The sequence below is a fragment of the Schistocerca americana genome, chromosome 4 (assembly GCF_021461395.2).
Source record: "Schistocerca americana isolate TAMUIC-IGC-003095 chromosome 4, iqSchAmer2.1, whole genome shotgun sequence".
Classification (NCBI taxonomy): Eukaryota; Metazoa; Arthropoda; class Insecta; order Orthoptera; family Acrididae; genus Schistocerca; species Schistocerca americana.
In genome coordinates, this window is record NC_060122.1 from 36,481,386 (window position 1) to 36,497,569 (window position 16,184).

Here is a 16,184-nt window from a genome sequence, read left to right on the forward strand (position 1 = left end):
GATTTAGTAAAAATTGTTAACTTCATGTTCGCGTCCCTCAGCTTCACCGTACGTGAAGGAATTCTGCCAGCTACTTGTTTGCCGCAGTTGTTTCTTCCACCTTGCGCAACTAAAATATCCAGGCTACACACACTACAGCAAACGTGTAAATCAAATTTGCACGAGCGCAGCAAACAGGGCCATGCTTTCGAGTATTCCAGCCTGCATTTCTGAACAATTCTTGGCTTATCAACAGTGTCACTGGTCCCAGCACCCTAACCACTCACATTTTGCTGCACCAGAAATCGCTTCATTGTTTATTTCAAAATCTTTCCGACATAATTCCTCGGCATAAGCTTAGTATACTCTAGAAGAGCATTCTATGTTAATAAATGCTTGTTTATATATCTCACGCATACACGTTATTCACCAAACAGAGCTTGACTCCAAATTGTAGTCACAGCAAAATAAAGACACCTGCGCGGGAGCTCGCCAGGAAGTCATCAGGTGACTAGCAAAGAGAAGAACTGTGCAAGATACACCACTTCATACCTGATTGTACGGTACGATGAGTGAAGTCATAATATACCATATACGGTATTTGGTGTAATCAAAATTCTGCAAGGGGCAGATAAGGACAGGTATACCAACTGTTTACGAAAAATGTGAAAATAAATACTGTTGAGGACCCAAGTTGTAAAGAATGATTTTCTCTTGTGTATCCTTTCCAGCACCTTATATGCTTAACAAACTGCATATTGGCTTTTGTCTCGGGTTCTTCGGCCGACTTCATGTAATGATGTTACTGACGTTTGGCCAGCACGAGTGGCTGGCATTGTCAAAGCTTCAGCCTCCATTGCCGGTAGTGAACTGGAGCCGAGCTCGCGGCCGCAGACTATATGTACCTAGCGCGCCAACGTCCGAGGGCTTCTCAGCGGTCATTTCCGGTGCGGTTCTCCTCTTGCTACCTGCGACGGTCGTTCGCTGCAGTACGGGAAGCCAGGATCCGTTTACCTTAAGGTTTTCCTCTTTCTTGTTGAAGTTATTCGGATGTTTTTGTATTTCTACAGCTTCTCTGAACAAGCGGGTGTGATAGTGCTTCTCTACTTCCGTGTCGGCGAATTCGATTACGTGGTCGGTCTCAGTGCGTGCTCTGCCACGGCCGATTTCTCCACCTGCACCAACCTGCAATGTCGCTTATATTCTTTGATCCCGGTGTTGATTGATCGTCCAGTCATTCCGACATAAACTTTTCCGCGTGTGCATGGTAAGCGGTATATTCCCGACATTGCAAGTGGGTCCCTTTTCTCATTTGCCGATCTAAGACACTCTTTGATCTTCCTTGTCGGTTTGAAATTCGTTTTTACGCCGTGTTTCCGCTATATAGACCGATTCTGTCCGTCACTCTGGGAATGTATGGCAGAAAGGCCGTACTCGACATTTCTTTTTCTGATTTCTTACTTCGTCGAGTGTTTGGCTCTGTTACACTTCTAATATAATTTGTGGAGTACACATTGCTCCTCAGAACACTCCAGGTGTTGCATTTCGCGTCTGAGGTGCTGCGGCTCACATATTCGTCCCGCTCGCGTTTCGAGCGTATTAACCATGCCACTTTTCTTGCTCCGGTGATGGTTTGGTAGTTTGTGCAGGTATCGGTCCGTGTGTGTCGGGTTTCGATACACGTTGCGTCCCAGGTTTTCGCCATCCCTTGTGACCAGCACATCTAGAAGTGGAAGTTTTTTGTCCATTTCTACTTCCATGATATATTTTATGTTTGCATGGAGGCTGTTTAAGTGTCTTAGGAAGTCACCGAGCTGTTCTTCTCCACGGCCCCACACAACGAAAGTATCATCGACGTACCTGTACCACACCTTAGGTTTGCAAATTGCGAAGTCCAGTGCCTGTGCTTCGAAATGTTCCATGAAGAAGTTGGTCACCACTGGACTAAGAGGACTACCCATGGCGACGCCTTCCAGCTGTTCGTAGAAATTGCCATTTCACGTGAAATGACAGACTGCTACAGAAAGAATGCAAAGATTTTAGCCTGCGAATAAGACTTCCAGTAATGCGTTGTTGTCAAATAGCGTGATTTTTAATAGCCTGTATCGACGATCTGTAACAAAAATAAAAGTGAGCAGACAGACGTTACCAACGGGTCGGCGCTAAAACTCTCGGTCTGGGAGTAGTCACAGTGCGGTACAGAATCAGTACTGCACAACAGTACTCGGCATTCAGATCCAACGCACATTAATTTGATAATTATAGAAAAAGTTTAACGAAATGTTCGGTAAATTTCACGCTGCATTGTATAAAAAGTGCACCTTAGTCTGGACATTATGCCTCTAGAAAAACTGGTGAATATTAAAGTAAATTTTTGCACAAATTAAAGACGCGGAAAAACTTTAAATCGTTAAGAAGCTACCACAATGCATTCAGCAGACCATGTGACATCGCCATGGAAAGCTATTTACAAGAATGGCGTATTTGGAGACCATTGAGTTTGTCTTTGATAGCAGAAAGTGAGCGACGACTGACACGAGTATTCAGCGCGAATTTTACCTCGCTCGGTCCTGGCTCACCGGCAGTCGGAGCTGTGTCATTAGTTTCCCCAGAGTCGATTCCAGCCGCTCGGCCACTCCAGCTGCCTGGCGTGATGTCATACGTCGCGGTTACGTCACCGTGCCAGCCGGGGCCTCCCACGCTGGCGCACAACTGTTTCTTGTTCACACTTGCGTCACACCCCAACTGGTCCATCTCTCGTAGGTTGCGGTCCGACAGCCATATGAACACAGTTTTTTGTTTCAAATCTGTCACTCCGGTCCTTGCAGTCTTGTCTTTAATACGCACAGCTGACATATTAAAAATGCACAGCGTTGTCCCTTCGCTACCCTACGTAGCGCTTTTTTTTACGTAATTCTTTGTAACTCTCTAAAATGCGCTGTCGTATTTTTCTGGTACGAAGTAGTTTTCTAACGGTCGTATTTTTCTGGTACGAAGTAGTTTTGGGAGGGTCGTATTTTTCTGGTACGAAGTGGTTTTGTGACGGTCTTCAGTTCATCGTTAAGACTTGAATGCTGCACCATCTTTGCTGCTTCACTACTGTGCCCTCGTTGTTTAATCTATCATACTGATACTAACTTCCACCATTGGCGGTTCCAATTTCTTTTCATTTCTGCTTTTCTGAAGGCTCTTAACAGTTGTGTCATCCTGTCCGTGTAAATCTTTTTCCATTTCTCCACCTGCGTTTGTTAAGTTGTAGGTTTTAATCAGAGAGATTACACAAGGTGTTTCAAACAGGTCTGCTCATTTCAGAAGAGCCTGTGTTCCATGCGAATAAAGATATAAACTAACGCATAGGACGGCAAAGACTTTTTTAAATTCAACAGAGATATCCGATTTTACAAGGATATATTACGATTTAAATAATGAAAACATCACTAGTTACTTAAATTTTTATCCTTAACACAATACGTCTATGCGGAGACAAATAACAAAAAAGCAAGAAATTCCTGGTTTTTTAGAAAAAACCAATAATACTGTCAAACGTACATCACGTAGGTACCATTTGTCAAAAATAGTAAACTTACTTTGGTCACATAAAGTGAAGCAGCTTTCTCCACAAACAACGAACTACAACTGAAAATAGTCCCCATCTTGAACAATAAAAAAGATAAATTATCCGACTCAGGAATACACAAAATAACATGTAAAACTTGCTCTAGCTACTAACAGGAATTTTCAAAGTGGCAGGAATTTTCAAATTAGATACACTGAACACATCAACTGTTACATAGGTAACAAGATTACAAAGTCAGCAGTAGCAACACATAAAAAACGCTGGACACCCATTCAAAAACATATAAGAAGATCTGAAGATACTCCACCACTTTCAAAAATCACATACAATGGATTTAATGGAGGAGCTTGAATTTTTTGTTCACCACAAAAAGCAAGGAGAAAAATTCTCAATGATGAAATAGACAGTGGATCCGTTAATTTCTTCAAATGTTTCTCCTGCATAACTGAAACAATTTTCATAAATATGTACCTACCCCATTAGAAAAAAATGTAACCGATAATTTAATAGTCAATAGTGGTAAAAATACATTTGACAATTGACAATCTTATATATAATGTAATCCAAAAGCACATTAACACCTCAGACTGTGTACAAACTCTTTGTAAACCATAGTTTCGTAACATGTTTGTAGCATGTTTTTTAAACAAACAGTGTGACGATTTGCGTGGATATGATATTCTGTATAATGGGGGAGGCACAATACCTGTATGTAAGTAGACAAACGAAAATACTATTTCTAACACTAGCATTTAAAAACACTCAAAGATTCATTTGTCCGATTGTAGTCTAATCACGGAAAGACGCTAGACAGGCCGAATATCTCACATGCAATTATCACCAAACATATTCATGTAAACAAATGCACAAATGCACTTGAAAATGAGAATATATTCTCGAAATGCGTTGCGCTAAGCATCAAAACATAAGTAACTGGTGCAGTTCTCATTATATAAATCATGAATGACGTAGTTGCGGACTTTCCTGAAAGATCTAATATGATGAACGAAGTCAAAGGTATGTTGTTACTTATTAGAATAATCTTTTTGGAGTGTAAGATAAATTAACTTTGGTTTTACTTGTTTGTGCTTAATTTTCGTTGCTCCCTACTTCCTTTAGCCTTCGAGAGTGTCGTTCCTTTTCTTCCTCCGTCAGCCTTCTTTCTTTTGCAGGCTTCTTTCTTTCCTGAAATCCTGCGTTTTGTGTTGCTTCTCTAAGAAGTATTGTGTTATCTATTATGTCCGTTCTGATTCCTGTCTTTTTCGTGTACTTGCCAGTTTCGGTGCACCATGTGCGTTTGGATTAGTAACTATTTAGTGAGTTAACTATTTCCTTGGGTAGTCTGGTACTATCCGTTCCACATATGTGGCCATAAAATTGTAGTCTTCTTTTCTCATGACATCGGCTAGCTTTCATTTTCGTATACTGCTGTCTGAGCTTAATTTTTTTCAACACTACTACTATTTCTAGGACCCAGTGTTTTCTTTAGAATTCTTCTTTCAACTTTTTCCACGTTTTCAAGACCCCCAAATCTTGTTAGTTTAAGTGTTTCTGCTGCATACAGTCTTCGAGGCCTTACCACTGTCCGATAGTGTCTTAGTTAATGTGCTCCAAGACAGCTTTCGTGCCACATATCTTTTTGTCGTTTGCAATGCCCTTTCCATTTCATGTGCTCTACTTTCTATGGCTACCTTTGTTTTGTGTTCCTCGTTCCATTTTATGTGCTCTGTTTTCTACGGCTACCTTCCTTTTGTGTTGTTTATTAACCACTATGCTACGTATTTAAAACAGTTTGTTTTATATATTGCATTGTTATTAATTTTAAGATCTGGAGGAGCATCATTTTCATATGTCATGAAATGTATTTTTTCAAGTGATATTTTTAGTCCTATTTTGTCTGCTTGTTACTCTAGTTCTGTGATTTGTTTTTCGGCACTGTCGATTGAATCAGTAATAAATGCCATTTGATCTGCAAAAGCTAAACAATCTAAGATGATTTTATTTGGGTTTCTTCTTAGTTGAACACCCTTAGTATTGACGGATTTTCTCCATTTTCTCACTACCTTCTCTAACGCACAGTTAAAAAGTAAATGTGATGAACCATCCCTCTGTCTTACTCCAGATAAAAGTTTTGATAGTTCCCCCTTAAATTTTACTTTTGCTGTTGTGTTTGTCAAGTTACTTTAATTATTTCTGTTGTTTTATTGTCAAGTCCGAATTCCTTTAAAATGTTGATTAGTACATTTCTGTAAATTGGTTCGTATGCCTTTTCAAAATATGTTTTACATGCACGTGCATACAACCTGACATTTTAAAACTGCACAGTTTCGTCCCCTGCTGCCTTGTGTAGCGCTGGTTTCTACCTAATTTTACAGTTGCGTTTTGGAGCAAAGTTTTGATTTAACTCTCACATATGATGAATGGCCCCTCGCCGGCTGTGGCCGAGCGGTTCTAGGCGCTTCAGTCCGGAACCATGCGGCTGCTACGGTCGCAGGTTCGAATCCTGCCTCGGGCATGGATGTGTGTGATGTCCTTAGGTTACTTACATTTAAGTAGTTCTAAGTTCTAGGGGACTGATGACCGCAGATGTTAGGTCCCATAGTGCTCGGAGGCATTTGAACCATTTGAACCCCTCACCGGAAGCGTGGCAAACTTCAAGAAGGTTATAAAACTCGTCACATACTTTGGCTAGCGTTATTATGGGAATTGGTGTGCGCCTGTCGTGCAGATAACCATTGTTTGTAGGAACAATGGCCAAAGAAGCTTCAACACCTTGGTGCCACCATGGGTGGGTACTTTTATTCATTTCCGTAGAACGCAGAACATGTTTTTACCACTAATTAAGCTAGCGAAATTTAGATATAAAAACGGTTTATTTCTGTAGTGGTTTTTACCTTATTTTCTACATTGCTCTGTTCTGCAGGACCCTGTGTAAATCACTGTACGCTGGTAGGTTGTCATCAACAACTAAATGATATTACTGTAAGTTTGGCTGGGGAGCTAAGAAATCATTTTACCTATAAACGTAATTTTGCTGCGCGAAAATATTTGGCGAGTCTATTTTCCAATTAGTTACATCTATTTTCGAAACATCCGTTCTCATCTGCGTGCTCGTCTGTTGTGGACGTTCACAGGGAGAGACGATACATTTGTTCCCACGAATTCCACTCACAAGTTACACTTGTGCACTTCGCAAAATATAATGTTTATGTTGCTGCTGTGTATCTTCTCCTGACTGATGTTCACTCGTTTGCATATCAATGTCTGGCGCCAAAATGTACAGTGAGACAGGGAACCAGATGACGTGTCAGTTACTGCTAGCTAAAGCAGCGTTGCCACCATTTGTGAGAGCACGTCGGTTACTGGTACGCATCGCCGCCTACTGCAGTCAGAGAAAACGAGTAAGAAGCATCAGGCACACGCATTTTCTAATGTCTAGTATATATCCGCCTATAACACGTTCGGCCCACCAGCCTGCCACGTATTTTCTCGCCCACGGAGCAGGCTCGCAACGCCGCTGCCGACGCACAGACTGGGTCCCGACCCTTCGTCTTTGTGGCCGGCACTCCCGCAGAAACGCTGTTATTCCGCGGGGAAGAGTAATGAGCGCGCCCCGTCAACTGGCTGCTGTCCGGCACAAAGGGCATCCCTCCAGATTGGCTGGAGTGAATGGATCGCTCCGCAGCCAGGGCGGCCAACTTCCTGGCCACGGACGCCGTTGCCCGCTCCTCCTCGAGGACATTGTTAGGTTGGGAGCGGGCATCTAGCAGCTGTCACCGACCCATCCGTCGTATTTAGATTACGCCGTTACGAAATACGGTGTTAGCCCTCCTTCACGGCTGTCACCCACGAGAGTAGGACCACAGCTCGTACGGCTCAAACCGAATAGCAGTGATTTTAAAACAGGAAGACGCGTCTGTTCTACCACCCACCCACGTCACTTACCCGGAAAACAATGCATTTTAGTGCAGTCGATGTTTGAAGACTAACGGTGTTACAGACTTGAGAAACACGAGCGACTTAAGAAACGACAACGTGTAACAGACGATTGTGACCAGAGTATTCATAAGGCTCACTAATGACGTATTCTGTCGCAAAAAAAAGCAAAACCTATACTTGAAACAGTATATGTTAACACATGCTGTACTCGAAGAACTGAATTGTGTACGCCGTCCCAGGAGGAATGAACGATATTGAAGGACACAACAGGCAAAAAAAGTCTAATAATCGCGAGCTCTAAAATGGATACCCTAAAAACTATGAGCACTTGTTAAACAGAAGAGATTTTTTTCCATAGTATCGAAAATGAAAAAGTGCTCATAGCTCTTAAGCTATGTGTGTTACAGCCCATGTTTATTAGATACTTTTTCCTTGTTTTTGTCCAGACTATTTCCTCCCAAAATATGGAAAGCAAAGGGCTTTCAGTAGAAGTGATTTCTTTTCAGGATCGAAGATGAAGTAGAGCTCATTCATCTTAAGATACACATTTTGGAGCCCATGTTTACTAAACAGTAAAGCTGCATGTCCTGGGAAAAAATTACGGCTGTAGTTTCCCCTTGCTTTCGGATCTAAAAGGGGACAACATGTAAGTGACTCTTTGCGTATTATGTTGACCAGTGCTTTCTGTTCCTGTATTACTTAACCATGGACCATGGACCTTGCCGTTAGTGGGGAGGCTTGCGTGCCTCAGCGATACAGATAGCCGTACCGTAGGTGCAACCACAGCGGAGGGGTATTTGTTGAGAGGCCAGACAAACGTGTGGACCCTGAAGAGGGGCAGCAGCCTTTACAGTAGTTGCAGGGACTACAGGCGTAATTTTTCCCGAGGGCATGCAGCTTTACTATATGGTTAAATGATGATGGCGTCCTCTTTGGGTAAAATATTCCGGAAGTAAATTAGTCCCCCATTCGGATCTCCGGGCGGGGACTACTCAGGAGGACGTCGTCATCAGGAGAAAGAAAACTGGCGTTCTACGGATCGGAGCGTTGAATGTCAGATCCCTTAATCGGGCAGGTAGGGTAGAAAATTTATAAAGGGAAATGGGATAGGTTAAAGCTAGATATAGAGGGAATTAGTGAAGTTCGGTGGCAGGAGGAACAAGACATCTGGTCAGGTGAATACAGGGTTATAAATACAAAATCAAATAGGGGTAACGCAGGAGTAGCTTTACTAATGAATAAAAAAATAGGAGTGCGGGTAAGCTACTACAAACAGCATAGTGAACGCATTATTGTGGCCAAGATGGACACGAAGCCCACGCCTACTACAGTAGTACAAGTTTATATGCCAACTAGCTCTGCAGATGATGATGAAATTGATGAAATGTATGATGAGATAAAAGAAATTGTTGAGGTAGTGAAGGGAGACGAAAATTTAATAGTCATGGGTGACTGGAATTCGAGAGTAGAAAAGGTAGAGAAGGAAACATAATAGGTGAATATCGATTGGGGGTAAGAAATGAAAGAGGAAGCCGCTGGATAGGATTTTGCACAAATCATAATTTAACCATAGGTAACACTTGGTTCAAGAATCATGAAAGAATGTTGTATACATGGAAGAGGCCTGGAGATACTGGAAGGTTTAAGATAGATAGTATAATGGTAAGACAGAGGTTTAGGAACCAGGTTTTAAATTGTAAGACATTTCCAGGGGGAGATGTGGACTCCGACCATAATCTATTGGTTATGAACTGTAGATTAAAACTGAAGAATCTGCAAAAAGGTGGGAATTTGAGGAGATGGGAACTGGACAAACTGATAGAACCAGACGTTGTAGAGAGTTTCAGGGATAGCATTAGGGAACGATTGACAGGAATGAGGGAAAGAAATACAGTAGAAGAAGAATGGGTAGCTTTGAGGGATGAAATAGTGACGGCAGCAGATGATCAAGTGGGTAAAAAGACGAGGGCTAGTAGAAATCCTTGGGTAACAGTAGATATATTGAATTTAATTGATGAAAGGAGAAAATACAAAAATGTAGTAAATGAAGCAGACAAAAAGGAATACAAACGTCTCAAAAATGAGGTCGACAGGAAGTGCAAAATGGCTAAGCAGGGATGGCTGGAGGAGAAATGTAAGGATGTAGAGGCATATATCACTAGAGGTAAGATAGATTCTGCCTACAGGAGAAAAGAGAACCATCTGCATGAATATCAAGAGCGCAGATGGAAAACCAGTTCTAAGCAAAGAAGGGGAAGCAGAAAGGTGGAAGGAGTATAAAGAGGGTCTATACACGGGCGATGTACTTGAGGACAATATTATGGAAATGGAAGAGGATGTAGATGGAGATGAAATGGGAGATACGATACTGCGTGAAGAGTTTGACAGAGCACTGACAGACCTGAGTCGAAACAAGGCCCCCGGAGTAGACAACATTCCATTGGAACTACTGACGGCCTTGGGAGAGCCAGCCCTGACAAAACTCTACCACCTGGTGAGCAAGATGTGTGAGACAGGCGGAATACCCTCAGACTTCAAGAAGAATATAATAATTCCAATCCCAAAGAAAGCAGGTGTTGACAGATGTGAAAATTACCGAACTCTCAGTTTAATAAGCCACGGCTGCAAAATACTAACACACACAAATTCTTTACAGACGAATGGAAGAACTGGTAGAAGCCGACCTCGGGGAAGATCAGTTTCGATTCCGTAGAAATGTTGGAACACGTGAGGCTATACTGACCCTACGACTTATCTTAGAAAATAGGTTAAGGAAAGGCAAACCTACAAATCTACGTTTCTAGCATTTGTAGACATAGAGAAAGCTTTTTACAATGTTGACTGGAATACTCTTTTTTAAATTCTAAAGGTGGCAGGGGTAAAATACAGGGAGCGAAAGGCTATTTACAATTTGTACAGAAACCAGACGGCAGTTATAAGAGTCGAGGGGCGTGAAAGGGAAGCAGTGGTTGGGAAGGGAGTGAGACATGGTTGTAGCCTATCCTCGATGTTATTCAATCTGTATATTGTGCAAGCAGTAAAGGAAACAAAAGAAAAATTCGGAGTAGGAATTGAAAACCATGGAAAAGAAATAAAATCTTTGAGGTTCGCCGATCACATTGTAATTTCGTTAGACACGGCAAAGGACCTGGAAGAGCAGCTGAACGGAATGGACAGTGTCTTGAAAGGAGGATATAAGATGAACATCAACAAAAGCAAAACGAAGATAATGGAATGTAGTCGAATTAAGTCGGGTGATGCTAAGGGAATTAGATTAGGAAATGAGACACTTAAAGTAGTAAAGGAGTTTTGCTATTTGCGGAGCAAAATAACTGATGATGATCGAAATAGAGAGGACATAAAATGTAGACTGGCAATGGCAAGGAAAGTGTTTCTGAAGAAGAGACATTTGTTAATATCGAGCATAGATTTAAGTGTCAGGAAGTCGTTTCTGAAAGTATTTGTATGGAGTGTAGGTATGTACGGAAGTGAAACATGGAGGATAAATAGTTTGGACAAGAAGTGAACAGAAATTTTCGAAATGCGGTGCTACAGAAGAATGCTGAAGATTAGCTGGGTAGATGACATAACTAATGAGGAGGTATTGAACAGAAGTGGAGAGAAGAGAAATTTGTGGTACAACTTGACTAGAAGAAGGGATCGGTTGGTAGGACATGTTCTGAGGCATCAAGGGATCACCAATTTAGTATTGGAGGGCAGCGTGGAGGGCAAAACTCGTAGAGGGAGACCAAGAGATGAATACACTAAGCAGATTCAGAAGGATGTAGAGTGCAGTAGGTACTGAGAGATGAAGAATCTTGCACAGGATAGAGTAGCATGGAGAGCTACATCAAACCAGTCTCTGGACCGAAGACCACAATAACATTACTTTTCGGAATCAATGTTAGTAGTCACATTATTCGAGATTACTCACAAGTTTCTACGCATTGTCGTCCATAGTGGTCTGTTATTGATGCTGCGACTGTAAAGTGAAATTAGAAATTACGGAGAATTTCTGCATCAGTCGTTGTACTTGATTAGCACGAAGTATTTTGATTATCACCTAATATCTTCAGGTGGCAAGTGGATCAAAGTCATTGGTGAAACTAAATTAGTTGCAATGTATTTGCTTGTTGATGTAATGAGTCCTCTTGAGCGAATAATATTGTATATTTCCTTGAATTTTTCCGAACGTCTGTAGCCGGATATAAAGGTGAATCACTTTTTTGCAGTTGTCTGATATTTTTAAGTATCAAAACAGCTTAAAACCGTAGTTTCTTAACTTTCAGGTGTAGGACCTCTGGGTCTTCTTTCTCTCCTAGGCAGCGCCCCCACCCACGAAACTTCATTAATCCGCCCCTGCGATCGGGTATTAGTCACAATGCAAATGAGGAACACATTAAAAAAAGTGTAGACATTGAAGTCAGAAAGAACAACTGAGAAAGAGAATGAAAAATGGAGAGAAGATGACAGTCTTCTGCTAATCTATGATATATTTATGTCAGCTGTGTATTACTTCTAGTACGTGCACGTGTAGCGGCTAAACGTGTATGTAGCATGCTGGCTTGCGAGCGTGTGAAGTAAGGCAGACCCCGATCGAATCCGTGCAACTGATTGACGACCGTCGATTTGGTACAAAGTTTAGCGTGGGTGTGGTTTTTAGGCGTTCTCGTGTTATTTTAGGCAAATTCTAAAATTACGATAACACGGACAGATGTCTCGCAGGACTTGGACCGTACTGACACGAATAACATCTGGTCATAACACTGTGATACAATAAATTTGCCAAATCGTGGGAGCGACACATCACGTAAGGCGGGATAAATGATGTGCATACGTAAGCTCTCCGGGCAAAGCATCGGCCATCGCCGTGAAAGAGCGCAGCTGTCGCGCTAAACCGTGCAGACGTCGCAGAACCGCTGCCACGCGGCCACGTGTCCCTACTGTTGCCAGATTTGTTGAAGGTTATAACGGAAAGGGACGGAGACGCGTGTCACACCCTGTCAGTGATGTTTTCAGACTCGGCAGCGAGTTTCGGAAGGAGCGACATTTCAGTCGAGCTGGAGACGTCAAATGATTTACTGTTTAGAAAATAATTTATTGTATGACGGAATTCGACAAATTTCAAACGAAATGGCCTTTGACAACTTGGTTTTGGCTGCGATAGGGCTGAACCGCAGCATATATTGCATCCTAGCACGGTTGATGTCCGCCACAACTGATCATTTTTTGTGAAAATAGAGTGATTCTGTTGGACAGTAAGTTATTTCCTGACAGGAAGTGCTGCTGGGAGTGAATGTAATTTTATCTTAAACAGTCAAGGATCGAAAATTGGGAAGAGAACTGCATACAATGGATACTTTGAGTCGGACACCTCGCGAAGGGCTATTGCGCACGGCACACATTAATTCTCTTAAGGGACGCACAGACCATCGCGACTTGCGGCTGTCCTGAAAAAGTTAATTTCAAAAGTCGCTGTTTTCCCTGCAGACAACACCTGCTCTCGCGAAGGGTGTGTATTTATTGTGTTTAAAAATACTCTAAGTATAGAGTGGAATGTGGAGAGAACATCAAAGCTGCTAAAATTTCATCGTGAGGGGGAATGTTTTATGGGCCGCTACGAACTGCAATTATAAAAACAAACTGGAAATACTAGACGTTTGGAGATAAATTACGCAGCTATAAGAAAGTGATACGCACGATGTGAAAAATAAAATTGCGATCTCTAGTTAGTAAGAATAACAAAACGGAAGCAACGTTGGAAATTATCCGAGCCTAGTGTGATTCAGCACGGCCGAATCCCCTGGCCCAAAGCTGTTAGTTTGGTACGGATGAGAAGCCGAACGTCAGTGCATTGGCAACCGACGTTCGTTGAGCTTCGTTGCCATAGTGTTCTCGCTCCTTTAACTGAACCGTACGGAACTAGGAGTGTAGCCCGCCGAAGGCGTGTAATGTGGTCTGTGTTTCCAATTGATTCACGTCGTGGAATTCGCGACGCGTTGTGTAGAGAGAGTAGTTCGGGCTAGAGGTGGTTTCCAGCTCATTCGTGTTACCGTGAACGCGGATGTTTATTTCAGCATCGTCGGTGACCGAGGTTGCCCATCTTCACGACGAGTATACTGTGGACAATGTAGCAGTGTTCACTAGACTGCGCGTATCACTCAGGCAACATACTGCACACCGGACGCCTCGCTAAATCGTCCGATCTTCATTTCCTAAAAAAATGCCTCTGGCGATCGACATCTACTACAACTACATTTCTACATTTATACTCCGCAAGCCATCCAACAGTTTGTGGCGGAGGGCACTTGACGTGCCACTGGTATTACCTCCCTTTCCTGTTCCAGTCGCGTATGGTTCGCGGGAAGAACGATTGCCGGAAAGCCTCCGTGCGCGCTCGAATCTCTCTAATTTTACATTCGTGATCTCCTCGGGAGGTATAAGTAGGGGGAAACAATATATTCGATACCTCATCCAGAAACGCACCCTCTCGAAACCCAAGCTACACCGCGTTGCAGAGCGCCTCTCTTGCAGAGTCTGCCACTTGAGTTTGTTATACATCTCCGTAACGCTATCACGCTTACCAAACATCCCTGTGACGAAACTAGCCGCTCTTCTTTGGATCTTATCTATCTCCTCCGTCAACCCGATCTGGTACGGATCCCACACTGATGAGCAATACTCAAGTATAGGTCGAACGAGTGTTTTGTAAGGCACCTCGTTTGTTGATGGACTACATTTTGCTAAGGACTCTCCCAATGAATCTCAACCTGGCACCCGCCTTACCAACAATTAATTTTATATGATCATTGCACTTCAAATCGTTCCTCACGCATACTTCCAGATATTTTACACAAGTAACTGCTACCAGTGTTTGTTCCGCTATCATATAATCATACAATAAAGGAACCTTCTTTCTATGAATTCGCAGTACATTACATTCCACGCAGTTTGGTGGCTGTATGAGATGTAATCGTTAGATAGTGCCCTGAATTGGATGTAGCACTGCCGAACAAACCTTTCGCCTCTCTTCGTCGTCGAACTGACGCCGTTATCAGTGTTTTTGTGTGTGTTTTTGTGACCACCACGGTGTTGGCCGGTGTTGCAGGCATCGCCAACGACTGGTCGGACCACGCGCTGTGGTGGCCGGCGCGCAACGTGTGGCTGTCGCGCACGCGCTCCACGCTCGACCAGTACGGCGTGCAGGCGGACGCGCTGCTCGACTTCACGCCGATGCACAAGACGCTGCGCGTCCAGCTGCCCGACCTGCGCTACCTCGACTGCCGCGTCGACTTCTCCATCAAGACCTTCAACGCCGTCGTCAACCTCTGCAAGGAGCTCGGTGCGTAGTACTGTGCACAGCTGTATCTGTATCCGTCTCAAACCGACAGCCGCTAATAAAATAACTAGTCCGGCTGTCTTTTGTATAACGCAATTCTTAACAATCCTAAAAGCTAACAGATACCGCCTACACGAAGTATTTACGACAGCTTTTGTTTGCCACGCTTTTCGTTACTGCCCGCTGTGATGCACCAGAACTACGTAGCTTTTTATCCTATTTGTTATTTATTTAACCTTGTTAGTCCACATTCTCGGTGACAAGAATGCGCAGTTTCGATATAAAATTTCATTTACGTAAAATATTATCATTTTTTCTGTTTTGATTACTGAGCTGAGCACACAGAATGTATCGTTCTATTTTTTCCTTGTATCTCCTTGTTTCTGCCAGAGCCGGTTCTAGAAAATTTCTCCACGAAAGCGACATATCATTTGGCGTACCCATTGTCCCTCGTAAACTTTTATCCATGTCAGTTTGCGCTGCTAGTTGTGAAGCGCACTTTGCACAAGGCTTCCACTTGGGCGCCCCGGCCACTACTAATGGTGACGCGTTCTGTTGTATACAAATCTTAAAGCTGTGACGCCTGTGGCGCTCCAAGCGGCGCCTTGTGTCGCTGCTTGTGGCATAAACCGGCCCTCTGCTAGTACGCTCTACCTTCTAGATGCCTACCTATACGCTACACTACACCAATTTATCCTTGCCACCTTTTTCATTTCTGACACGGGCCTTCCTTGACTGTGGCGGGAAAACAGCCCTACGTTTTCCTTATTCAGTTTTTTAAACTAAATATGTCACCCATTGCGTTTAGCGTTATTACAACTCCATATACTACTACAAAAGTAATAACAACGCATCTATTACAAATATAAAAAGACCCTGTTACCACTACCACCAGTTCGATTTTTCTATAGCAACTACCACTACTCCTATTACTACTAAAACTTCTCTTACAAATGTCAGTACTAGTACCTCTACTACGATCATTTACGATATTGTTACGAACACAGACTCTCAAACACATTTTATTGCTGATGGAATTTATCTAGTTTCTCTGTACGGAGCGCACCAGGTCTGCGACGGTGTCTTGTCCAGCAATATCTTGCGGCCTTCAGATAGCATGGCGACGGATCAGAGTGGGTCGCTTGAATTTCGCCGATCCCTGTTCGTCATCTGAAGTGCGCTAGTGGGCTCCTCGCTCTTCTCTTCCGTTGCTGGACCAATCGACGGTAGAGCTCTCGCACTTTGTCGTCTACTCCACACCCCTCTACTGGCCTTTCTCGTCTCTGCTGTGCTGGTTATCGACTGTACTTCCGCTTTTTTGAGCGACAGCATCTCTCTGAAGATTTAGAA

General features: G+C 43.0%; 1 protein-coding gene across 1 annotated transcript in view; it reads left to right on the forward strand.

The window, feature by feature from the left end:
• LOC124612497 (unc-112-related protein-like) overlaps positions 1–16,184 on the forward strand; it is a 617,439-nt gene that overhangs the window by 541,060 nt on the left and 60,195 nt on the right. The window contains exon 2 of the mRNA XM_047140736.1: positions 14,604–14,837. Within this exon, the coding sequence (XP_046996692.1) occupies positions 14,604–14,837 (234 nt within the window). The remainder of the gene's footprint in view (positions 1–14,603; positions 14,838–16,184) is intronic.